Source organism: Pteronotus mesoamericanus, unplaced genomic scaffold (assembly GCF_021234165.1).
Source record: "Pteronotus mesoamericanus isolate MK-2021 breed Mesoamerican mustached bat unplaced genomic scaffold, CSHL_Meso_final scaffold_54, whole genome shotgun sequence".
Lineage (NCBI taxonomy): Eukaryota > Metazoa > Chordata > Mammalia > Chiroptera > Mormoopidae > Pteronotus > Pteronotus mesoamericanus.
In genome coordinates, this window is record NW_026555321.1 from 40,650,044 (window position 1) to 40,676,336 (window position 26,293).

Below are 26,293 nucleotides of genomic sequence, written 5' to 3' on the forward strand. Positions count from 1 at the left end.
TTAGCCTTGAGTTCTCCAATAGTCACCTATACTAACAGTGAGATTCAACACTTCTTTTCCTATAATAATTCTGACTTGTTACTTGACACATAGTATCAATTCAAGATGTAGTTGTTAAAAATGAATAAATTAAGTGAATGTGCAGAGAATGACCTTAGAAATACTGAGTTCTGCAAAAGCTTTGATAGATCAAAGCAAAGCATTCATTTCAACCTGTACCCTATTTTAAAGTTTGCGTTTAGGCACAAGCGAAAATTTTGGAAAAAACCTCCCAGGAAGATAGTTGAAATTTGATGTTTGTAGGGCACAAACTGTACACAAAGAGGACAACATTTTATTGTAATTTATTTGAAACGCTCCCAGAAAAGTTTAAGGCCATTATACAAAAACATTCATTTCAGCAAAACATTCATTAACTTTCTTCCCATAAGCCAACATTTGACAGATCTCTTTTTTCAACCTAGTGGCTGAAGTGGCCGATGGCTCCTGCAAATAATGATTCATTCTTCTCCCCACTATCAAACAGTTTTTCTCTGCTTCTAGCTGCAGCAGTTTCATTCACTCACTAAATCAGTAACAAATTCAGAAACAAAGCAGTTTTAAATAAACTTGTAATAGAAAAAAAATTCACCATGTTTAAAATCTATAAATACAGAAATATGTTTACAGGGTAAAATTGACCACAATATTTTTTGTTTTTGAAAAATAAGTAACATACCTTGTTTTTATATTGCTAAATCTTGTCACACAGCTTCTCTGAATGCACGATAGATGTACATAATAAAATGACAACATAGTATTTACTGCTTTCTTTTATGTAAACTTGAAAGACACAGAAGAGTACAAAACTTTTTTTGGCAATAATTTAGCATCATTACTACTAGTGCTGGTGTGGGTAGAATCTTGCACAGGTCAAATATTTACACTCTCAGGAAGCTTTTCTGTGTATTCAGTTAACTTTTTTTTTAAAGTCTACGACCCACACTACACTGTAAATAGAGGCTGGGCAAAAAGTACTAGTTTGGCTACCTGACCCTAATTAATCATAGAGTTAATTAAGTTGGCCTTTAGAGAATATAATTATGATGCTGATGATAGCACAGAGCAAGACATGGCAAACTCAAGACCCAAAAGTACAGCAGGAGAACCCAAGGTTCTGGCTGTTTCCGGAAGGGCACTGGACTTTTTTCTTTTAATGTTTCTCACATAAAGTCATTATGAAGTACTTCCTCCAAATTTTTCCTTCTCACATGATTCTATAAACAGAGTCACTGACTCGGTTTCAGTCTTTTTTCCTTGTCTCTTCATTCATGCTCTAAAATATGAGTAGGCCTGGGTAGATGAAACAAAATGAAGATGGGCTTTCTTGTTATCCTGCCAGGTTTTCTCAGGCCCTTTGAGTTCAATTCTGATGTTTTAGGCTAGAAATGGCTCTCAAAGGCAAGCCAACAACTATGCCAGAGATTCTTAGGTGCAATGCACATTTCAGTTCAAGATTTAGAGCTGACAGCAGTTTTTGTGCTGGTCCTTTTAAGGTCAGGCTCTATTTCATGCCCTAATAGATTATTGCATCAAATTTGCACTGGATGACATTACAAGGTCAAGAGGGTGGTTCTTCCTTTGCAAAATTAAGCCTCCAGAACCTCCAGGGATGTTTATTTGCTTTCTGGTTGTAAAACATCTAATCAAGTTCACTGTAATGACTGATTGCTCCTAGGTTTTCCTTCAAATGCCATCACTATACAAGAGTGACTTCCTCATACACGAGTGACTTCTTCATGTCCTGTTTGCAAGGCCCCCTAAATTCTGTGCCTTCAGCTACTGCATCAAAGAGCTAGAAAAGCACTAGAGAAACATGGAAGGACTCTGTAAGAATCTATATGAAACAGTAGTTTAGAGACTCTTTTTCTCTTTTTTTAAATCCAGCAGGACATTTGAAAATAACTTGTTCAAGTACCTCTTCATCCATCCAGACACTTGTGAAATACAATATAGAGAGCAGTTGCCATAGATTCCAGGTTACACAGACAGATTGGTAGTTACAGTACTAAGGACAAAGGTACAGATACAAGAGACTAGGTCAACATGGTCACAAAAGTATTAAAAAGTGCTTCTCCAAACCGTTCCATGTGTGGAATGCAAATACTGTACAGGTAGGATATAGGGCTACTTCTCAGAAGTACATGCTTCTGTCAGACATTGCTTTCAACCTGCCTGCTGTTCCCACAGGAAGAGTCTGTCTGTTCCATGTGCTCACAATCGAGGCTGACCTCACTTGTGTCCATACTACAGTCTGATTCACTGTCTGATTGGTCCATCTGCTCAAGTTTTGTTTCTCCCTGTGGCTCCCTGCTCCCGGTGGCAGGATTTAGGAACGGTCCCTCGGAGTCGAGCTCCCCAGCCTGTCCAGCAGCACACAGGACTGTTTCTTTGGCTTGACGAATACAGTTGAGCCACTGCTGTTTGTTGAAGGTGTCATTGGCTTGTAGTGAGTGGGTCTGACTTTGGGATCCATTTTTGAAACTTACTCTAAAGAAGTTTTTAACTAGAAATGAAAAAAACATTAAAAAAGGTCAATGGACGGATATTCCCCAAGGCCAAAGATAACATATGTAGTAACACTATCCTCTAGTAGTCATGCCGACATCACTAATCGATTGCAAAATATATCCCACTAATCCAGGACATGGCTCAACAATACCCTGCAGCCACCATCAATCAACCAGAGTTGACACAGGTCTAGTTCAGTTGTCCTCAAAAGCTACCAAGAGGATATCAGCCCAGAAAAACTCAGTCATGTTTCCGGGGACCCCAAATTAGTGGTTACCAAATTGGCTGCCTATCAAAATGCCCTGGGGAGCTTATTAAAAATTTAGATGCCTGGGCCCTACCTTTAGAGATTTGGATTCAATAGGTCTAAGGTGTGCCTAATAGTCTATAATTTCAACAATTTCCTCACGCTAGAAAATTTTGCAAGTTTAAGAGGCTTTTTATAACATCAAAACAAGCCTACAACTCTCCACATGATGGTACCTTTTCATTTAGTATCCAGTGATTGAGAAGATACGTAATGACACAGAGCTGCTTATAAATTCGGTTTCATTTAAAAATAAAATTACATTTTAATTACCTCAACAGGAGTTACATGCATTTAAAAAACAGTATTGCACAGTATGGAAGGCAATTTTATTTAGTTTAATAACAGCAACATCAATTGGCACTTAATGGGCCCCATATGCTACACGCAATGTTCACAGAAGCATCTGCGCTCAGTCAGCTCCTTTGCATGATCCTTGTAGTCAACACTGGGAACCACCACTTGAGATAAATTCAGGCTCCACTCCTTGCTCTTGGGCAAGCGCCTTAACTCCTTTATGTCTATCTCCTTATTTGTAAAATGTGGGGAAACAAAGAGAACCTACCTTATAAAGTTATTATGAGGAATAAATGTGATAATACACATAAGTCCTCATACAATGCCTGGCACATAACCAGTGTTCAAGATATATAAATTACTACTACTACTACTAGTACTACTACTAGTACTACTACTATCACTACTACTACTATCTTACTATGAGTAGGTAAGAGGTAGTACATATTAATGACTTTGACAACATGATGCCAATGTTAACCCAAAAGGCTCAAATATCACTTTCTCAAAGACTTCCCTGACCAATTCATCTAAAACAGATCTCTCACTGCTATTTCCATCTACCCCCTTACTTGGCTTTAGTTTTCTTAACAGCCCCCTAGAATATTATATTTCTCATCTATCTCCTCCATCACAATGTAAGCTCCACAGAGGCAAGGAATATACTGTATTTTGCTTTGTATAATGCACATCAACGTTTCTGGCCCAAACTTTGAGGAAAAAAAAATCTTTTGTTTTAATTTCTTAATTCAATTAATTATTTATTTATATTTAGAAACAAAACCAATTATCGCAATCCAGGGTATTATTTTGCATACAGATATCGTTATTGCTTTTTAGAATTACACTTTTAACACATAAGCATAAATAAAAGAATTAAAAACATTTATATAAATACAGAATTAGTACTACCCATGTACAATGTGCACCCTTGTTTTTCCCTCAAAAGTTTGGGGAAAAAAGTGCACATTACACAAGACAAAATACAGTTAGTTTGGTTCACCAGTGTGTACTAGTGCCTAGAACAGTGCTTGACACATAGAAGATACTTGATAGACATTGTTACATTAGGTTCTCTTGGTTAACTCCTTTATTCAGTTCAGGTTAGAGAAGCCCACTTTAGTAAGTACAGATGAATCCGCAACCCTATCGACCATTCTTATCTCTTTAGAGATGAGTCTGCAGCTCAAGTCCAGAAGCCACTGTTATGCAACTGGTATCTACATAGGGGCCATCTAGTATTAAGCATGCTTTTACCCAACAGAAAGATAACAGAAAAGGAGCTTAAGAAGCACCAGTTATGTGCAGACAGGTTCACTTGCAATCTTACTTAATCCTTCCAACAACCTTATGGAGTAGATATGCATGCATTCCCACTTTGCAGATGAAAAACTGATGCTCACAGACATGAAAAAAGCTACACAATCAATAAGCGATTATATAGTACTAAGATGCAGTTAGACTCCGAGGCCATGGCTCTTCCTTTTCCAGCCAGCCACTCTGAACCACCACTGCCACAAAACCCTGAACAGGTCACAACAAACTGTTACCCGTACTTCTCTCATTGTTGCTGAATGCCCCTCGCAGGGAACCGCCCAGCCTCACTTCTCCATCCTGCAGGTCTTCCAGCAAGAGGTCCTTCACGGGGATCGGCTGCCGGAACAACTGGTAGCAGAGCTGCTCATTTTGGGTGACAGCTCGAGTGATCACAAGTACTTCTTGGAACAGGAAAACATGCAGTTTCTGAAAGAGAAGAATCCACAGAATCTCCCTAAGCAAGTGTCCAATGAGTAGTTGACTACTGGACTAAGAGATCTGTAGGTACTAAGTTCACAGTGGATTGCACACTTCTAGGCTCAAATCTACCACCAGGCGAACAGAAGTCATGCAGGTCTCAGGTATTTACAGATGCATCCATTGCCTTTGTTACAGAAGCACCTCTCTAGGGTCCCCTGGAGAAGGCCTTTGTGCCTATAGACCCCCTCAGCCAAGGCTGCCTTCACGCTGCAGTTCAGAACCTTGTAACACACACTGCGCCAGCTCCCATACACGAAAAAATGAAGAAGGGGAATAGAATGAAGGAGGTAGTGAGGCGGGGGAAAAGTTAGTACCTTCCTAGCTTCGGTTTATATGACCCAATACAATTCTAAGAGATCAAATGATCAATAGTCTCTAAAGGATGAGATTGGTATATCAAAGCCTAATATCAATCTTTCCTTCCCAAACTCAAAACAAAACAGAACAAAATAACCTTGTTCCTTTAACCACAGAGCTGATTATCAGCTTCATCCAGGCACTCCAATTTGGAACACCGCCCATTCCTGAGGAAACCAGAGCGTGCTGCCGCAGCCGCAAAGGAAAAGATCAAAGAAGTTGTCCTTCCCAGTTAGGTTCATCAGAACCTCAGCTCTCTGAAGAGGTTGTACTTAAAAGGCTGACGACTGATGTGTGTGTTGTGGGCAAAAAGAAAATCTCAAAAATAAAGGCTTGTGTCAAACCACATCATGAAAGCAATTTTGCCAGGTGGAGAGGGGGTAAATTGGCTCCATTAAATTCCATGTGCCAGACTCTTCTCACTATTTGGGAATGCTTAGGATTAAAGTGAAAAGATCCACAACTTTGCAGCTGAGTTCTGGTTTTCTAGTGGAAATACTTGGGATTGTCAACTTTAAGGATCCTGAAGAGGGAACCAGAAGAATAGGGATAGAAACTCATGCTGGAATTTTTTTGTTTTTGGTATGTATTTTTGTATTCTTGAGTCAGTTTTTCAGATGAATTTTCAAATTTATTGGCATAAACTTGTTCCTGGTAAAATCTTATCTTCTTTGTTATTAAAGTATAGTTGACATACAATATTACACTAGCTTTAGGTGTACAACATAGTGATTTGACATTTATATATCTTACAAACTGTTTACTACATTAAGTCTAGTAACCACCTGTCATCATACAAAATTATGATATTATTGACTATATTCTCTTGTGCTGCCCATTACCTGCCGTGACTTAATTATCTTATAACTGGAAGTTTGTACTGCTTATTCCCCTTCACCTTTTTCTCCCATTTAGAATTTTGATATGGGGCAGGGGAAGCACATTCAGCACTATCAGATAATTTTATATTTGGGAGAAATGAGACCCATCCCCACCCTACCACAGGCAGGTACACATACCCCCCAAAACTGCAGAAACTAAACTTCAACTAAATGTTGACTGGTGGAAACACAGATGATAATTCTGCATTGGGGTGGGGGACTTGAGGAGTGAGACTTTATGTTTATCAAAATGATTAAATATGCATTTAAAATAGTTGAAAACACAGTAAAGTACAAAATAATTAAGTTAAGGCCTTTTTTTAGGACAGAGCTGGTACAGAGGATGTGTTAAAACTTTTCTTTTGGGGGCTAGGGAGAGAAGGGGCTGGCCATTGCACACTCAACAGCACCAGATATTTACACTTTATCTACTTCAATCAATCCACTAGCCAAGGTAGACAGTTTGAACTCAGATTATCTGGGCCCCTTTAAGATTTATTATCCTTTCCTTAGGAAAGTTCACTGAGGATTCCTCTTCTTACTTTCTGCTTCTTTTTGTCTTCAAACTACTAAGCTCTTTTCTTGACAAAAGACTTTGTTGATAACGACTTCTACAATTCTACTGGGAGAAAAAAAAAAACTAAAACAAACCTTTCACCCCAACTACTATCGTATCGTTGTTCTCAACAGTCTGTCTGCCTGCCATATGAACGAGAGTTCATCTTTAATGCCCTAGACCGATTTAACCAGCCTCATCCTTGACTGATGGACAGAAAGAGAATAGGCCCTTGTCTCATGGAAGTGTGCATCCTCCCGACTATATCCCACAGGGCTTCTAAGAAAGAACGGTCAAGGAGCCAGAGCGTCCAATGTTAGAAGTCTACCAGTGTTTTCCGAAAATCAGCAAGAGGCAGAATGCAGCTTTCTAACAATTGGTCACTCCCTAGCAATTAGTCACTCTCACAGCCAAAGAAAAACACTTTTCAAGCAGTGGCCCGCAATGGGTCTCATTACCTCTGTTGCTCCCTCAGCTGTTGAATCCAGTAGCACTGATAATAGGGGCTATGACATGTACTCAAGTGATTTCAAGTAACATTTCCAAGCCTGCTCTTAAATGCCACTTCACAGTCCAGGTTAAAATGGTGTCCCTTGAATCATCACAGCTTTATTAAGAACTTTTCAATATAGTTTTAGCTTTTATTCCAAGATATTGAAGATAAAATAGAATCAAAGTGGACTCTTTCTCAACACTGAATTTAAGTATATATTACATATAATAAAATTTATACATTATATAAAATATATTTTACATTATAATATATAAAAATTATATATGTTAGCATTAATTTCTATTGGCTATACATAAAAATAGCCTTGTGAGTCGAAAGAATCTTGAACTCTCATATAATTCTAATCCGTCCTTTCTTTATACAGCATTTCACTCACCCACTCATTCACCTAACATCACTGAGTGCCTTTGCATATGCCAGGTCCCCATAATAGGTGGGGGGATTGACAAGGCACAGTGTCCATTCTAGAAGAACTTGTGGTATAATGTAAGATACTGACAGAGAGATGGAGAATTCCAATCCACTGTAGTAAGCACTCCAGGGGAGGTTTGTCCAAGTTGCTATGATAGGAGAGGAAGAACAATTTCAATATCTACTCAGGAATAAAAGCCAGGAAATGGGGTATCTACAGGTCAGTGGTAGATACACAGCTAATGGAGGTAGGTTATTATTTAAAAAGCAGAACACTGGCCTCAGAATGTCAATCTGTAGATGGGTACCAATTCAAAAGAAAGAAAAGAGTTTCTTAAAAAGCTAAATGCATTCAATTTAAGAGTTGTTTCTCTGAGATCACCCACTGTTTCCTGATATCAAAGTGGGAAGAGAGAAGTGTTCTGTGTTTGTTTTTTAAGGTCACAATCAAACAAAATAAAAAGTTGGCAACTCTATGTTGGTTTCCAAAATTCTTTCTATGGACTGGTCATAAAATTTTAAAATATGTATATAGTATATACTTTATATAACATATGTATATAAACATATGTATTTATAACATGTATTATAAATTATAAACACAGGCATTTATAATATGTATTACTTATATAGAAATTATACAATATATAAATGTATATAATTATACATATCCACATATATGGGATTCTCTGACATGAAAGACATCAGAAAAGCCATTCTTGTCTAGGGAATGTGACCCTGGGTAGGAAATGTATAGTAATAGGAGGCTCAGCCTCAAGTGGACTAAGTGCTGGGGAGGCCCAGGGTGAGACCACTGAAGGAAAGCGGCCACTCACCACACCCCGGTTGTTCTTCAGTTCACCATGACAACACAGTACTCTCGAGCTGTCGATCAGGGAGTCTTTCTGGCATTCTTCCAAGTAAATAAGCCGTTCTTTATAGTAACGGCATTCAGATTCCCCAGTCTTGGTGTTGATTTCTGCTACAATTCCCTGAATGATGTTTATCTATGGAAACAAAGAAGAAAGTACGGAGAGTGTAAGCAAGTCACCCATACCAACAAGACCCAGAGGCTCAGCCTGCCAAGTCACCGAGATACACCTGGGTCTAATTCTAAGATTCTGTTATCTAAGTTGCCGCTTTGGTAAAATAAATGCTTTTAATATACTGTATCTATCTATCCATCTATACACATACACACATAGATATATACACACATATATTTGTACACACATACAGATATTTGTATTATATCTACAAGTAATGTTAAGCAATTTTATCTGAGAGGATGAGATAAAAGGTACCACTTTCAATGTGCAGGGTTCACAGCTACTAAGGTCCAGGTCACACATTTCTTAAAACTATATACACTCATGCCCATGCCTTTAGCACATGTGAACAAGTCAGGGGTAGAGAGATTTCAAAGCAATTGTGATACAATATTGTTAATACAAAATAGAGCAAAACAAAACAAAAAGAGTACAGCACTGAGACATGATCAGTGGGCATTTACTCTGATGATGTGTCTATATCACATAGGTACATCTAAAAGTTAGATAATACTAAAAAACAAAGGAACAAGAAATCTGTGGAGTAAAGAACTCTAAGACACCAATCAAAGGCAAAGTAATGAATTCCTCAGCAGGGTCTTCTGTCTCCTAACAGTGAAAAGACTAAAAGTCCCATCTTCCTTTTGATAGTATTAACTGAAAAGAACTTAACAGATGAGAAATATTAAGAAGGCCTCTTCCTGGTCACATTAACTTAATGGAAAAACCAGTTAATCTCTGAAAAGCAAGGTTTTAAAAGAGAATTTTACTTGGCAGAAAGTTACCAGGTCTCGCAATGTGTTAAAGTGGTAATGGATTATCTCTAAGATTAAGTGATTAGTTTTCACATGCTAGTGAAGTGATCTTCTCCTCAAAACAAGTGAATGAAAACTTCTACCAGTTATAACATTAGAACTTCTATGTAAATGTGAAAGATCTTATAGCACTAAGCTGAAGTCCCGTGATGGTAGCCTATGAACAGATGCATAATCTACACACTTTTGTAGCTATTAAGGGTTTCAGAGATCATTTATTTATTCTTTTCTCAATTTCTTATTTGGATGGTAGCACTACTTTGATAATTAAAAAACACATTATTTAAAAAAATATAGGTTTATTGTGTCATAAAAGACTATTTCTGGCCTTTTATGTCAACATAATATTAAATATAAACCTGTGAAATTAACATGAGTTTAACATTTTTTAAAAAATTTTTATTGAATTTATTGGGGTGACATTAGTTAATAAAATTATATAGGTTTCAGGTGAACAATTCTATAATGTATCATCTTTAACCTGAGTTTTATTAACACAAAATAAGTAATAATAGAACACTTCAGTATACAAACTTTCTGTTTCTTTTTTCCCCTTTTGGTTTTCAAAGATGGCTGATTATTTATTGTTACCTTCAAAAACAAACAAAAAAGAAATTGCACAAAATATGCTAAAGGTATGATTCATCCTTCAACTTAATTAAACTAGTGTTTGTTGAGCACCTGTTCATTGTTAAACTGGGTGGTGGCATTCAAAGAAATGAGAGCAGTTTAAAATGTATAGGAGGTATCTGAGCAATTGCTTCATTTCTACCTTATCCTTTTACTTTACTACATTTTTAATATGTTGTAGAGTCCATATTTTTCCCTTGTTTTTAAAGATCTTAGCATTAATTGCTATGACTCATAAGTTAATTATCACTAGGTATACCTGGGCAGCTGAAATTAACCAGTACACGAGTCAATTTTCTGAGTTTCCTGCAAGTAGACAGGAAACCAGGAAGATGTACTACAGCCATAAAGGTGTGTTCATCTTCTAATTTAACTCAAGAACTGAAGTGCTGGCATATCGCATGAAGATTAATAAATTCAAATACCATAGTGGCTCCTTAGGCAGTTATGACTACTACCAAATTGTGCTTCTTTCTCCGGTGTTTAAAAAAGTATAAGAGACAAAACAATGGAAAACATCAGCGTTAATTCATATTCTATGTGTACATTTATAGTAGTAACTCTGGTTGGCTTTACTAAAAATATTATTTTGTATTTATATTCACCTATATACCATGAGAGTCTCATCCTTCTGTACTGGTTCCTGAGAGAATTTATTTTGCAGAATTTCAGTGAGGAATAAAATTCAATATAGCAGATTGCCAATAGCAAACAGTCATGGTAGTTGCACATTTAAATAAATTTATTGTTGCATCTCTTGTCAAACCAAAGGAAAGGGACTGGTAAAGGAAGATGATGAGAGGTACCTGGTAACAGAAGAGGGATCAAGCCCACATATGCTAGAGTTATCATCCTCAAAGTGGAATCTGAAAGCTCTGTCTGTCTAGTCCTTTGTGTGATAATATCATCTACTCATAGGCTCCTGTCATGAACCAAGAACAGCAGCCTTCACTGTTGTTGCATCAAAACAAAACTGTTCTTCCCATTAATTTCAATGATTTTTTTAAGGATTTGAGGAACAGTGGTGGGTCGAGGGGAGAGAGAGATGGTCTGCAGGATCTTTCTGGTTGAAACAGTCCTGAGAATTTAAAGCATTAAACAACCAGTTCTCTGAAATATCTGAATATCTGAAGTTCTCTTTTAAGAAGTTCTCTTTTGGGGGAAATTTCTTTCAACCCTCCAAAACTCATATTAAGAAATTCTAATAACGATGTGGTAGTTTGTGCATTGCATTAAAAACAAAATATTTCTTTCGATCTGAATCATAGGACTGAATGCTTGGTGTAGAAGCAATTTACTTAAGAGTTCTCTGCTGTTTTTTTTTTCATAGGTGGAAAATTTATTCAGGGATCATATAAGTCAAGCTACACTGGTACTGTGAGTTTTATGTTTATCAAACATTCATGATGCACCCAAGATTATAGGGCTAAGTATTTCTGCTCATCTGCAGTAATGCTACAAGGACTTTGAAAAGACTGGGAAAAAAAAAACAAAACACCCCTGTGTCTATATTGTGCAAATGGGCATTTAGAAGACTTGCTTTGCAGACATTTCTAAATGCAGGTATACCATGCCTCATGCACAAAATTTGCCTTAATTACTAGGTGCAGAGTCAACTTCTGAAAATGGCATTACCTTTTATGCACCAGGGAAATCAGTGCACTCTTTCATATTGCAAACAATCATAGTCGTATCTGCCGGTTTTTAAATTCAAACTTTAGCTCACAGGGGTTTTTTTGGTTTTTTGTTTTTGTTTTTTACACATAGTATTATTCTTTCATGCTGCATATTAAGATGAAGAAATCTTTACGATAAAACTCTAAACAGGTTTGTGTGCTTTAGAAAAGTAATTATTTAGACTAGTTTCTATGAGAATTCCGTTTTCATTCCTGCAGACCACACACTGGCTAGGATGAAATATGGAGAGGAAGCAACACTATTGCATTCTCCCCAGTAATAAAAACAGACGTGATGAAGTGAGATGGGCCTCATCCCTGGGGCCTATGTCCCCTATTGTGCTGGACTGGGGGCCTGGTCTGTGTGAATTGGGCCTGCCAGACACCTCATAAATCAGGAGAGTTTTTTCTCATTTTTCTCTATCTCTACACAGAGGCACGTGGCCTAGTTCTGCACCAGTGAGGCCTCTCCACAAAGCTTGGTGGCCAGAGAGCTTTCTGTAATTCTAAAGGCAATGGGCTCAAAGCAGCCAAACTTTCAGTTCCATGGTATAGGATCATAAAGAAGTGGAAAAGGCACAGGATTTTCAGTCTGCACTGACAGGTTGAAACATCAATTCCATCACTTGCTGGCTCTGGACCTGGCAAGTTATTTTACCCTTCCAAGCCTCATCTGGAAAATATTCCTAACAAGAACAGTTATCTCATGGGTTACTATAAGGATACACAAGATACATACCTATAAGGCAATTACATAAAGCTGATTTACTAGGTATTCAAGAAATGTCAGCAAGTATTAACTATAATTATTGTTGCTGTTAATACTACTTATTACTAAACCCTTCTTTGGGAAGAGATAGGCACTTTGCTCAGCCCATTCAAGGCATCTGATTTCCAAATCACCTATGCATATTCTATGTCTGCCACTGTCACAGACCCAGTGAGGGAATGAGCCCTGTGAATTGCTTTCTTAGCCTCCATCCCTGCTGCCACCTGCCTGAACGGGTTTCCATGACTACACACCTGGATGGCTGCAGCATCCTCCGACTTGCCTCCCTGTCCCTAGTTACTGCTTCCTCTGTCCCCTGTTCTACAGATGAGAAGACTAATGTGCCCAAGGTTACACAGTTTGTCAGGGATGGAGCTGGGATTTTAACCCTGAATCTCAGATACATAGAAAGCAAAACACAACGAAGAAAAAATGTTCTCAAATTGATATTTAAAACCCTCTATAATCAGATATAAACCCCAGTCCTCTGCCTTCTGTCTTACTGTTTCCTCAGACTACCCTCCACCTCAGGCTGACTGATCTGTGGCATTCCGCAGGTAGGACTTGTCCTGTCATTTCTTCACACCTTTGCCCAGGCCATTTGCTCCTCCTGGCCTGCCATCTCCTCTGCCTGTCCCGCAGAGCACCACAATCAGAACTGAGCTCTCTGGGCAGAATGCTCACAGTTTGCAATGTTCTCATGATATAGACCCCATTTTTCTAGACCTTCTCTTGTTGTTGGGGAAGAACTCATATTCCCCATCTCAATGAACATTCACTGATGAGCAGGACTAGGTCCCCACTTCAATTGGAGTTCAAAGGGAGCTGAATCTTAAGTGGGTGTTGACTTCAAAAACGGGCTTTGGGGCAAAGATAAAAGGCAACTCCAATTTGCTAACTATACAAAGATATTCAGTTTAAAATCCCTGCAGACATCTTAACCCTGGCAGCAACGGTAACACACAGTTACAGAATAAAAAACTTTTGGAATCAAAGGGACTTTAGACAAGATGGCAGCATAGGTGCCGGCTCGCCTCCTCATACAACCACATCAAAATGACAACTAAATAGAACAACCTTCACTCAGAACCAGGAGAAATCGAGTTGAATGGAAGTCTTGCAACTACAGAATTAAAGGAACCACATCCATCCAGACTGGTAGGAGGGGTAGAAAGGCCAAACAGGTTGGAACCACATCCACATGTGGTAGATAAAACTTCTGGAGGGATATCTCGGGAGTGAGGAGTCCCAGCCCCACACCAGGGCCCCCAGCCCAGGGTACCAGTACTAGGAAGATACCGGCAGGGATTGAGTTGGTAGAAGAAACTTCAGGAGTCCCAAACAGTTCCTCTTAAGGAACCCACACACGAACTTACTCAGACTCACTCCTTTTGAGCTCCAGCACCAGGGTGGCTGCTTGAAAGGCACCAGTGTCGTGCACGGAGGAATTGAAGTGGCTGGGGTCAAGGTGAGGGCTGGGGGACAGCTTTCTCCCAGACAGAAAAGTGAGCAGAGCCACAGAGCTCACGGCAGGTGGCATATCTGATACTACATCAACCTGACTAACACTGTTTGTCCAGCCCTGGAGATTCCCTGAGGCTCTTTCCCACCCAACTTACAGCTGTTAACAGTAGCTTTTCCATATAAATGGCTGGTCTTGGCTCAAGCTTCCCAACTTCCTAAATCCTTTCAAACAAGGGTGACTGGTCTCAATAAGCCCCCAGCCCCATGTTCAGTGGCCCCAAGCATGGCACTAGTGGCAGCCAGCCTAGATTCACTGCTTGGCTTCACATGGACATCCCAAGCCCAACACAAGCAGCAGCCATCTCAGAATGTTCTGTAGCTCAGGCAGGGTGGCCCCAGGCAAAACACAGGTGGGCCTGCACCACCGGGCACACCCCTGGGCCTGCACACCCAGTGGACAGCTACAGACCATGTCAGAGCACCACCACCCCGCCTCACAGCCAATCCTTGCTGACTGAATGACCTGGGTAAATCCCTCCCATTGACATGCCCACAGCAATCAAGGCTCAACTACAAAAGGAGGGTGTACTCAGCCCACACAAAGGGCGCATTGACTACCCAGCGTGGGTGATGGGGTGACTGTGCCACTGGACCTGATAGGATACCTGCTACATTAGGCCACGATATCAAGACAGGGAGTCATAGAAGCTCTACCTAATACATAGAAACAAACACAGAGAGGCTGCCAAAACAAGGAGACAAAGAAACATGGTCCAAATGAAAGAGCAGATCAAAACTCCAGAAAAAGAACGAAACAAAATAGAGATAAGCAATCTATCAGATGCAGAGTTCCAAACACTGGTTAAAAGGATGCTCAAGGAACTTAGTAAGGACCTTAACAGCACAGAAAAGATCCAGTCAGAAACAAAGGACACACTAACTGAAATAAAGAATATGCATTTACAGGGAAACAACTTTATTCGCAGAGCGAATAAAGCTGAGAAATCAAATCAATGATTTGGAACATAAGGAAGCAAAAAACAACCAATCAGAACAACAAGAAACAAAAAATCTAAAAACAAACAAAAAATGGGGATAGTATAAGTAGCCTCTTGGACAGCTTCAAGCATTCTAACATTCGCATCATAGGGTGCCAGAAGGAGGAAAAAAAGGGCAAGAAATTGAAAATCCATTTGAAAAAAGTAATGAAAGAAAAGTTCTCTAATTTTGTGAAAGAAATATACCTGCAAGTACAGGAAGCACAGAGTCCCAAACAAGATGGATGCAATGAGGCCCACTCCAAGACACATCATAATTAAAATGACAAAGGTCAAAGATAAAGAGAGAATCTTAAGAGCAGCAAGAGAGGTGCAGTTAGTTATCTACAGGGGAGTCTGCATAAGACTGTCAGCTGACTTCTCAAAAGAAACCTTCCAGGCTAGAATGGATTGGCAAGAAATATTCAAAGTCACAAAAAACAGACAGCTACAGCCAAGACTGCTTTAACCCAGCAAAGCTGTCATTTAGAATCAAGGCAGGTAAAGAGCTTCCCAGGCAAGAAAAAACTAAAGAATCTCATCATCACCAAACCATTATTATATGAAAAGTTAAAGGGACTTATTTAAGAAAAAGAAGAAGATCAAAACTATGAACAATAAAATGGTGATAAATACATATTTATCAACAATTGAATCTAAAAAACACCAACTAAGCAAACAAGAAGGACAGAGACAGAATCATGGGGAGGGACAGCATTTTGATGATTGCCCGATAGGAGGGGTGTTTGGGGGAATGGGAGATGAGGTGAGGGGATGAAGAAGTACAAGTTGGCAGTTACAGAATAGCCATGTAGATGTAAAGTACAGTATAAGAAATGGAGTAACCAAAGAACTTATATGCATGACCCATGGTCATGAACAATTGTGTGGGGATTGCCTGAGGGAGTGGTGGGTGCTGGGTGGAGGGGAAATTGGGACAACTGTAATAACATAATCAATAAAATTAAAAAACACACAAAGGGACCTCAGAGTGCATTTCATGTAAAGACTATATTTTATAGGTTAGGAAATTGAGTGAGAGAGAGAAGTAACTTGCAAAATCAAAACATAGTCAATGGCACAGCTAAGTCTGGAACCCAATATTCCTGAATCCCATGTACCCAAAGACCCTTCACTCACCCATTTACCTAATTCTCTACCATTACATGGGGAAAATATCAAGGCAAGAGAGAAAGAAACAAACTTACAGCTTCTTCCAGGTGCTGGTGATCTGGATTATCATTTGGTGTGTGCCTCAGGATTTCTCGGAGAAGCAGAGGGTATTTTACCAGGCGGCTTCTTGGAATATCGAGGAAATTCCAGAGATCTAGTTTGCGGCTAAATGGGGATTCTAAGCATCGCTGGAGGAAATCCTGGACTCTGTGATCTTGTTTCTTGTGATCCAGCAGAGCTTTGGCAGCTACTTGATTGCTGCAGTAGCTGTCATAGGAGCTGAGACAAGGCAGCTAAGAAAGAAACGTCAGAAGAAGGTTGGAGTGTTAAAATAACTGAAGCTACAAGCAAACATCACTTGTTCGGACTGGTCTCCTAACAAAACCTAACTGGTCTCCAGGCCTGGCCAGCACTCCTTTATCTGCAATGCTGGAGGACACAGACCAATGGAATCTTCAAAATGGCAAGTAATGAACAGTTTTTTCAGGCGCTGGTTTGCTTGCAAAAACTAATTCTCTTAATTACATGTTTATTTTCTTGATTGTTTAGACCCCTGTCCTACATTGTTTGCATTTTGGCCAATCTAAACTAGAAACCAAAGAACTAAAACTATTGAATATGCATATACTTTAGGATTTTCCTAAACTTCCAAAAGTATCTGGTGAGGGGAAAGCCTCCTACTTAAAAAAAAAAAAAAAAAAAAAAAAAAAAAGAATTTCTTTTAAAATTATTCATAGGATACATTTGTAGAAGACTCTGGCATGAAAAGAAAGAAAGGATTCAGACTCCACAGCCCGGCCCTTGGCACGGCTTGGTGCAAGTGCCTCTATGTTAAAGGTTAACTGAGTCTAAGGCAGACCAATTATAAAGAATGCCAAGAACTTAAAGCAAAAGTATAATTAGTAAAAAATTAGATGCGGGAAGCATTTAGTAAAATCTTTTAAATTAGTTCTGACAGGCCAGAAATCATCCTTGGCTCTACCCAATGGTTAACATCACAATACCATGCAAAGAGCAATTTAAGCTTAAAGATTTTGGAACATTCTAACTCCACTATCTCCCTTCCAGTAAAATACTAATTTCTCTGACACGTTCCATCAGTCAAATCACGCAAACACGGAGTCAGAGACTCAGGGAAAGGGCTGCTCATCTCCCTTTTCCACTCCTCCTTCTTAGTGGCACCCAAGACCATGCATCCTAATGCATGGCCGTCAGCTTCCAGAGTTAACTGAAGCAAAAAAATGCAGTTAATGGCCCTGCTGTGTGTCTCTCCCTGGGATTACAAAGCCACATTTACCACAACACCTGCTCTGCAGGGGGATTCAGTGCAAGACATTTCTGCATCCTCAGTACTTTGCACTGGGCCTACTGCAGAGCAAAGTTTATTTTCTGAATGAACAAATAAATTAATGTTAATGGATTACCAGATTAGGTAATATTTGATGGTTTGGGAACACAGCTTAAAAATAAATTGTGGCAGCGTCTGAACAATGGGTCAAAGTTTAAGTATCCTGCTGCTTCTTTTACACCTCTTACTGAAATTATTTCCTCAATGACTGAAACCAGAAAAAGATTCCAAGGATGTTCATCGTTGAGTTTAACATTCCTTGGAAATGTCTACCTTCCTTACATGTTATGAAGAACCTCTATTTGTGTCAAAAAGAACTGCAGAAATTCTTCCCTCAACCTTGTATTTGAAAGTAATGAGAATTGGTCCAGACACACCCCCCTCCAGATGTGGTATTGTGGCTTGTAATTTAGATTTTCAGAGTTAATTAAAATGAGCCTCAGGCTCTACCAATTTCATTTCCACTTCCTTGCCTTTTAAAGAGACCTGGAAATGCCCAATGTTTTCATTATGGAGAGACAATCAGCAGTAATCATCGGATGTAAACTAGTGAGAAACCCCCAAAGACACTGCTGCTCACTATCCAATGGGCCATGGCTCTCTGTGATCCTGCCGCCACTGCTGTCATGGCAACCAAACCCAGCTCTGGTCCTGTGTTCACACCTGACAGGGTGCTCATTTCCTGAGCATGACCTGAAAGGCTATCTGGCTTAGGCCACTGACTGGAGAAGACCACAAGTGACCTGTAACTAAATTGGAAAGGAAAAATGTACACATCTTGATTCCCAACTACATACACATGTACTTATATGAAATGCAAGAGGTGATAGCACAGTGGTTAAGAAGACAGACCCTGGAATCTGGGAGAATCATGTTCAAAGCCAAATTCAGACAGTTACTAGGAAGGTGATCCTTCTGAGCCTCAATTTCTCTGCTTGCCAAATGCATATACTAATGCCCTCCTCTCCTTTAATGAAATAAGGCAGATAAAAAATGTAGCATGAGCTTGGCTCCTGGTTAAGAATCAGTAAGTAGTAGCTATTATTATTATTATTATTAATCCCTAGAATATTTTTATTGGAGAAATTGTGATTTAGAGAAGGAAAACTACTTGTTCAGCTGGAGACAAAACCAGTCTGAAGTATGTTCTCTCCTCACCCCACCCCCAAAGCTCTGAACTCACCATCCCTCAAGAAAGAATTTATAAGGGAAACTCTCAGGGTTTTTTTTTTTTTTTAGAAATTCTTTCTATCTCCCTAACATTGTGAAAAGTGACAGAACAAATCTATATGCTTCCATGTACCCTTCCTCTCTCTTTGGAATTAAAATTTAATTAGAACCCAAATTAACATGAGAACTTGCTGCTCTGAAGAGCTTATAAATTATTTTATTAGTGAGAAAATGTTAGCACGAAGATAAGTCACTTTGGAAGTTGTTTCTTTATGACCGAGGAGGCTTATGAGGGCAGGCTGACCCATCAGGGAGAGTGATTCTCAGTGACCAGGGTGGTTCCCTGAAAAAAGAAAATCACCACTCTGTTTAAGGTCTTCAAAGTAAAAGTAATTGATTCATTCTAAGGTCAAAAGGACTGGCCAGGGCTAACTCACTTGGGAGGCTCACTTGTTTAAAAAGTCCCCCCCACCCCCAGCACTTTTCCTTTGGGGGGAAATAAATCAATTTTTCATGGGTCAAATGGGCTCTGACTTTTCTCATTCAAAGTCCAGTAAGATGTTTATTTTGTTCTGTAAAAAAGACCAGAACTCAAACAGATGTACCCCTCGGTTTACAGTTCCCACTCACACAAACACATCTGCAGTTAAAAGAGGGAAAACATTTAATAGCTCGTCAGGTCTGATAAATAAGGACCATTTCTCATGGGGACTGGTAACAATGGGCCAGTTGTTTAATTTTAGGCTGCTCCCCAAGCTGCAAGTCCCCATTTGATGTCGGAAGGATCCAGAGAGCAATGAGCAGCATGGCCTCATTTCCTTTGGGTATGTACAGAAAAGGACTGCAAAAAGCTACCCCTCAGATCAAACCAAGTTTCTAATAAAAGCCCACACATTTCTTTCAGGAAAAAAATAATCACAAAGCAAATGCCTATACTTTTGCTTGTGGTACAAACCAAATTTGTATATCGGTGTCTAAGGAAACCATGTAGTTCTATATTGCCACCTCATCAGAAACAGAGCAGTCGCCAGGCTAATTCTGGAGTGCGGCCTCACTGGGCCCTTGGCTCCCATCAAAGCAGTCTGCTCACTCAGAAGGTGAAGCACAGTGAAGCACTCCCTTTCTCCTCATTACACCTTCTCTGTCTCTAGCTGTATGGCTCTCTTTAGAAAAATTTCTTTGTGGGCTAAAGAAGTTAAAACATCTACCGATGCTTATAATAAAATGAAAGTCAAAAATATAAGATGAATGACCTCTCCTGAAATATTAAAGCCCATTTTCTAAATTATTCATCTTAGAACATTGCTTGCCTTTCAGATACCCTTGGGATATTTCAGCCCCAGTGCTAAAATTGACTCCTGAACTAAAGCTAGCTAAGTCATGAAACCTTCAAAGTTCTGGAGCAACGCAGTAATTGAGAAGCATAAGTTAATGTAAGAGATCAATGTCAAAACTTAGGAATTAGAGGGTTTTAGGGAGGTTAAAATACAAACAAAAATGGAACTGGATAAAGAGAACTCACATGATGAGTAGAATTTATAACCTTCATAACACTCTCCAAACAGTGGAATGACTCTAATACTTGTTGTTGGGGCACTATCTGCCTATTTTTCTAGACCACTGTGTGGGACGGAGGGATGAGAGACCTAATCCTGTCTGGAAGAAGTCATCCAAGTGATCTGTCGCTGTTGCCTGCTTCATAACGAATGGAAAACACCTGGAACAGGAGTGGAGCACTCAAGCACTCACAGAAGGAAACAGAAGCATACCACAGGAGTGATGGGGGCTGTGGCAAGATAGAGAGTACATGACTGGCCTAAAATGAATCAAACAAATGAACAACCACCCATGTGCCCAATAAAACACAAATTCATACCAGGACCATAAATTTAGGTCATGGCTGATTTCTTTAATTAGGAAAGGAAAGAAGTTATATTGGGATGAAGGTCAGCATAATACTCAGGACTCCTCTGAGGCTACTTAGGATCAGATATATGCTAAACATTAATAACATTTAGTTATCACCGTGTTTATGAAACTATACTTGACGATGAGAGTTTTTTGATAGCCTGATAAAAGCTTTTTTATGATAGACAGGCATGTGTCCCTACATTTTTACTGGGATAGAATTGTTAATAATTATATTTGCAATTGGCCCGACTTGAACATTAACTAATCTTACTTTATTTTATTGCAAAAAGGCATGTTATCTTTAAATGTGGTAAATTTGTAATAAAAAAATTGATTCCATGCTTTAAGATATAAAGCCTAACTACAATGGGAAGTTTCACTAGGAATTTGCTATTTTATTTTTTTTTCTAGTGTGAAACCAATGTTTGTTAATTTTTTTAAAAACCTAGCTAAAATGAAACTCCATATAGAATATTGATATCTTCAATCAAGACCAGAGAACTTTTCTTACCCAGCCCACAAGGATGGGACCGACGTGCTCAGTGGAGCCATCAGGCTTTCGAACATCTCGAAGCTGACTAAGGAGGTCTGGTAAACAAACAGAATGCATATTTTGTTAGGCATTTAAATATGAACAAGGCTGGAAGTAGATTCTGGGTTACTCACATTATTACATAATCATGACTTGTATAAGGCAACTCAATTAAGGCTACAAGTCAAAACTCATTCTGGGAACAAACTTATACCTTCATGTAGAGGAATTAGAGAGTCCAGTGTTCCAAAAATTTGATTCAACTCCTGTTCTGTCATTATGGAGAGTTTCAGCATGGGGTCATGATAGGCCTGCACAAGAACCACAGAGATGGAAACAAACATTTAAATCAGAGGAAGTAAGTTGTTAATGTAAATGGCTTCTGAGAGGCCCTACAGAATAACAAAATATTTGGCTCTCCCCAACAGCTTCTCCCATAATGCTGCAGAAACAGCAGATGGGTGTGGCTGGAGCACAGGGGAATCCAGCACTGCCTGAGCTTTTCACGGTTGTTGATAAACCAAGCAGATTTTTACAAAGCTTTTTTTCTTCTAGTATACCATACATCTAGAAAGGGCACAAATCTTAAGTATAGAGCAGATTTGATTTGTATGTTTTAAAAATTAACTTTATTACCACCTCTTATTAAGGATAGTTAAACAATAAGAACATATGATTATTCCCAGGGCACTGTAATAGGATACGTAGGCTCAGATGACACAGTCCCTGCCTTCAAAGAGATTTATAAAGCTAATTGGAAAGATAAGAAAAACACATGGAAAATTAAATATATGTTCAAAAAATAGTTCAAGATTATAACTATGAGATGTCACATGGCAGTGAAAATTTATCAAATCATAATTTATCAAATCTAGAGGGTCAGGGAATTAAAGCTGGAGTGGTCAAGGGAGATTATAAAGATGAGCTGTTTGGCATAGAGAAAGGCAGTAAATATTGTTGAAGAATAAATTGAGATTTGAGCTCATTCTTAGAGGATGAGTAGATATGGATGGCTGAAAGAAAAGGGAAGGGTTTCTAGGAAGGTAGGACCACCATAAGCAAAAGGATGGCAGTGAAACATTTTAAAGGTCCGTGGGTTTGGGAAATCTTGATGGAGGAAGGAGGCGTTGTACCTATGACGAGCCAGACAACTCCTAGAGTTAAATGTCCTCCCCATCTTCCTCTTCTTCCCACCCTGCCTAAAACTCAGTTTCTGCCATATCTCAGTAATGTTACAGATGGAACTTCATATGAGCAGAAAGCTGGACTAAAGAACACTTAAAACAAGGGAAGCATCTTTCCAACCCTGTGATTCTTTGAGGAGGCTGTGAATATCAGATGAAGAAATTTGGATTTTAGCCTCCATGAGGGGTGGGGAGGGAACGGGTTGCTGGAGGTTTTTGAGGAAGGTTCATTGTCAAGACTATACACACTACAAGGCATGAGTTTCATCCACATTCCCATACACAATGTAATGAAAAAACATATTGCCATATAAAAGACCCTAGCTTACATGACAGTATGCAATTGACTCACTTAACCATTTTATCTACTTATGAGATTCAAATGACTTTGTTTCTAACATACAGTTCCGGTTTCGGACCATCCACACATTCTCTCTGGTGGCTAAGGAGGCCATGCCCGTGAAATTTCAGGACAACAAAATATACGTAAAGCCAGGCCTCCACGAACACTTTCTGATTAAACTGAAGTATTCTTTGAGGTACATTAGAAACATGCAGAGGAGAAGCCGTCAAGGTGTCAGGTCCAGAGGGCCTTCTTGTTTTGAGCCATTTTCCCCACTCCTTGGTTTGTGCAGGTTCTTCTCAAGTTTGGATGACCTTAGTTATAAAGAGTGCTCATAAAGCACAATCTTGGAATTGTGAAATTACTTAGAGAAAAAGAAATATGAGGGTACCCAAATGACCACTGGATTTAAATTTACCTTTTTTGCCAATTTCAAGTCCTCTATCAAATCTTCTTCTCCTTGGGAAAGCTCAAAGATCGCCTATAAGAAAACAAAAAACATATCCACTGAAATTTTTAATTTATGAGAATGAATTCAAACAGTGCTGGTCCAGTGCTCAAAGCTCCAAATCTACTTACTTCTTAAGCATTTTAAAAGGATTCTTAAAAAGTTAAATTAACCTGCTGCAAATGCATCTAGTGGCTAAAAGCTACAAAGGAAAGATACTGCAAAATATCTTTTTGTAAAAAATATCTTTTTTTAAAATAGATAATGTGCTCATCTATTTGTGGGATAAAGAGGTACCACATATGTTTCCCATTAGAGTCATCTTTCATGTTGTAGGACTTGGATGCAGCCAATAGTTACAGCTTGAGTCACAGGTAGGAGTTTGTTGTGAGTCGCAATCATAATAAGTGATTCAGGGTCTGTTGTTCTCAATGATGGACACGGAAATATTATTAATTGGGCCATAATAATTTGTCTTCCTTCTACTCAACAAAAGGTGAACATCAACAGAAAGCCCTATTCCTATCAGCCATTGTCCTAAGGCTGGGATTATAGGAAGATTCTATTATTTTATCACTCTTAATGTCTGGTGAAGTTAATTCACTCTAAATTACTTCTCACCCCTACACGGTACAATAAATAAAATTATAGAAGCCAGCTATGTGTAAGAGCGTGTAAAGAGACCATTTCTAATTTCGCTCTTTTAAGCTATCATAATTTAAGAGTTATGGTGTGCAGAACACTCACTCTCCTCCAGGACTCTAAACTGTTGGCAAACGTTACATTATCAAACGACAACATATTTCTTTAGACCACAGGGAAGAAGTAAGCAGGATGGAGAATGCCCTGCATGCTTGGGGATGGTGGGGTGCAGGACAAGTGTGCTCTCCAGCAAAGCTGGTAGAGGAGCAACACTCACTGGGGGCCAGTACATGGTATTCCTCCCAAGGCCTAGTAAAGCCTCCATGCCCTGCCCTCCAGATGCTCCATTCTGTTTAACCTTATATTTTGAAATAATTAGAGACTCACATGAGAAGTTATGAAGATAGTACAGAAAGGACCAGTACATGGATTACTCAGCTTCCCTCAGTGGTGGCATCTTACGTAACTATAGAGCATTATCAAAACCAGCATATGGATTGGCACAATATAATTAGCTATCCTTTACTTGGACCTTCCTCCAGATTTCCTCGTACGTCTGTTTTACTAGAGCTCACGCACACAGGCCTGACTGCCTGACTGACCAAATGTGGCCCTCAGAAGAGGAAAATCACAGAACCCCACACTAGAATATGCCAAAGTCAGTTATCTGTGGTGGGACAACAGAGTATCTCTGTGAAGACCAAGGGCTTTGGATTAGGACAGGACCTGAGTTCAAAAGCTAGTTCTGTAACTTTCTAGGTGGGTGACCTTGTGTTTACTGTGCCTACTTCATCTGCAGAATCAATCCCTCCCTCCTTCCTTCCACTATTGATCTTCATCTACAGAATCAATCCTTCCCTCCTTCCTTCCCACTATTTATCTCCATCTGCAGAATCTATCCTTCCCTCCTTCCCACTATTAGATTGTACAAGTAATATATGTACACTATTAGAATGTGAGAAATACAGAAAAGCATAAAGAGAAAAAAAATTAAGTACCCATAATACCATTTTGTTAGCCATTATTAAGATTTTGCCATATTTCCTCACAGAATTTTTTTGGTGCAAATAATTACTTTATTTATTCATTTTTAATAGATAATACATTGACATGGTTCAAAATTTATAATACACAAATTTATATTTAGTGAAAACTTTCCCTCACCTCTTTCTTCCAACCATCCAGTTCCCCTCCAAGTGGGCAACAATGTTACCAGTTCCTTGTGTGTCCTTCCAGAAATGTTTTACAGTTTTATAAGCAAATACATACATATTCACCCACATTCATTTTCTTTCTTCTTTTACATAAATGGTAGCATACTCTACATCCTATTTTGTGTCCTGCTTTACCCACTGTATTCCATGTATGGACATTGTTATTGAATGGTCCCTAGTAATAGATATTCAGGCTCTTTCTGGTACTATTATAAACATTACTGTGATGAATAATCTTACATGTATGCCTTTTCATTTGTGGATAAGTGTGCCAGGCAGATAGATTCCTAGAGAAAAATTTCTGAGTCAAAATCTAGAAAGTTTTAAAGTACTCCCTTTTCCAATGTCATGTTCTCCCCAAAAATAGATATTCCAGGGATTTCACTGCATGATGCACAATTGAAGTGCTTAGTATAGCCTGGCATGTAACAAAGTTTCTATAAATGGTAATATGATCATATCTATTTAGGGATAGCTATACAGAAAACTTATAGGGAATGAAATTAACTTCATTCCCTAGAAAAGTTTTCCACAAAACTGAATCAAAGTTTAATTAACTGAATATTTTAAAATAATTTAAAAGTTGCTATCAAAATATAACGAAATGATTATGATTATTTTTGTGAATTCCAGGGTCTGAAACAGACAGTTCCCAATTTGTCTTCTTTGTAAATTCAGATTTTCACATCAGTTTCTTTTTAAAGCAGGGGCCACCCCCATCCAGCTGAATGCTGGTGTCTCAGTTCCTTAAAAGCTCTGGCACCATTTGTTCTCCTTCTCTAAATGTCATGGAGAACTGACTTGGAGACACAGTGTACACCCCAGCTTGCCTACAGTGCTCCTGCCTCCAGACACACTGACAACTCCGTGGGGCCCAAGCCTACCTCCTGACGTTTGATTTCCTTGGCCGTAAGCATCTGATTGACGCACACGTCGAAGGTCTCACTCCACAGCTTGCTGTCTCGCCGCTTGGTACTCGAGGGGGTGGCATTTCTGGACCAGGGTCGGGGGGCAAGGATGTCAGGACGGCTCTCACTGCGGAAGCTGATGGAACGCTGAACAACAAGAAAAACAAACTGTCACAGGAGCAGCAGCAGGACTGGGTGGATCACTTGAGCAGCTTCCTGTCCCTGACAGAACATAAATCAGAAGTCTGCAAAAAAGAGAGGACAATGCTACAAGGCCTTTTGGGAAGGAGGGCATTATCTTGAGCCTACG

General features: G+C 39.2%; 1 protein-coding gene across 2 annotated transcripts in view; it reads right to left on the bottom strand.

Annotated features, from left to right (window-relative positions):
- Positions 1-361: 361 nt before the first annotated feature.
- Positions 362-26,293, bottom strand: part of ARHGEF3 (Rho guanine nucleotide exchange factor 3) — a 315,180-nt gene continuing 289,248 nt past the window's right edge. For both annotated transcript variants that reach the window (XM_054595578.1, XM_054595579.1), the window contains 8 exons: positions 25,960-26,130; positions 23,190-23,252; positions 21,459-21,555; positions 21,224-21,300; positions 16,319-16,576; positions 8,507-8,677; positions 4,711-4,897; positions 362-2,545 (listed from right to left, as the gene is read on the bottom strand). In XM_054595578.1, coding sequence (XP_054451553.1) covers positions 2,193-2,545; positions 4,711-4,897; positions 8,507-8,677; positions 16,319-16,576; positions 21,224-21,300; positions 21,459-21,555; positions 23,190-23,252; positions 25,960-26,130 — 1,377 coding nt within the window. In that variant the 3' untranslated portion in view covers positions 362-2,192. The remainder of the gene's footprint in view (positions 2,546-4,710; positions 4,898-8,506; positions 8,678-16,318; positions 16,577-21,223; positions 21,301-21,458; positions 21,556-23,189; positions 23,253-25,959; positions 26,131-26,293) is intronic.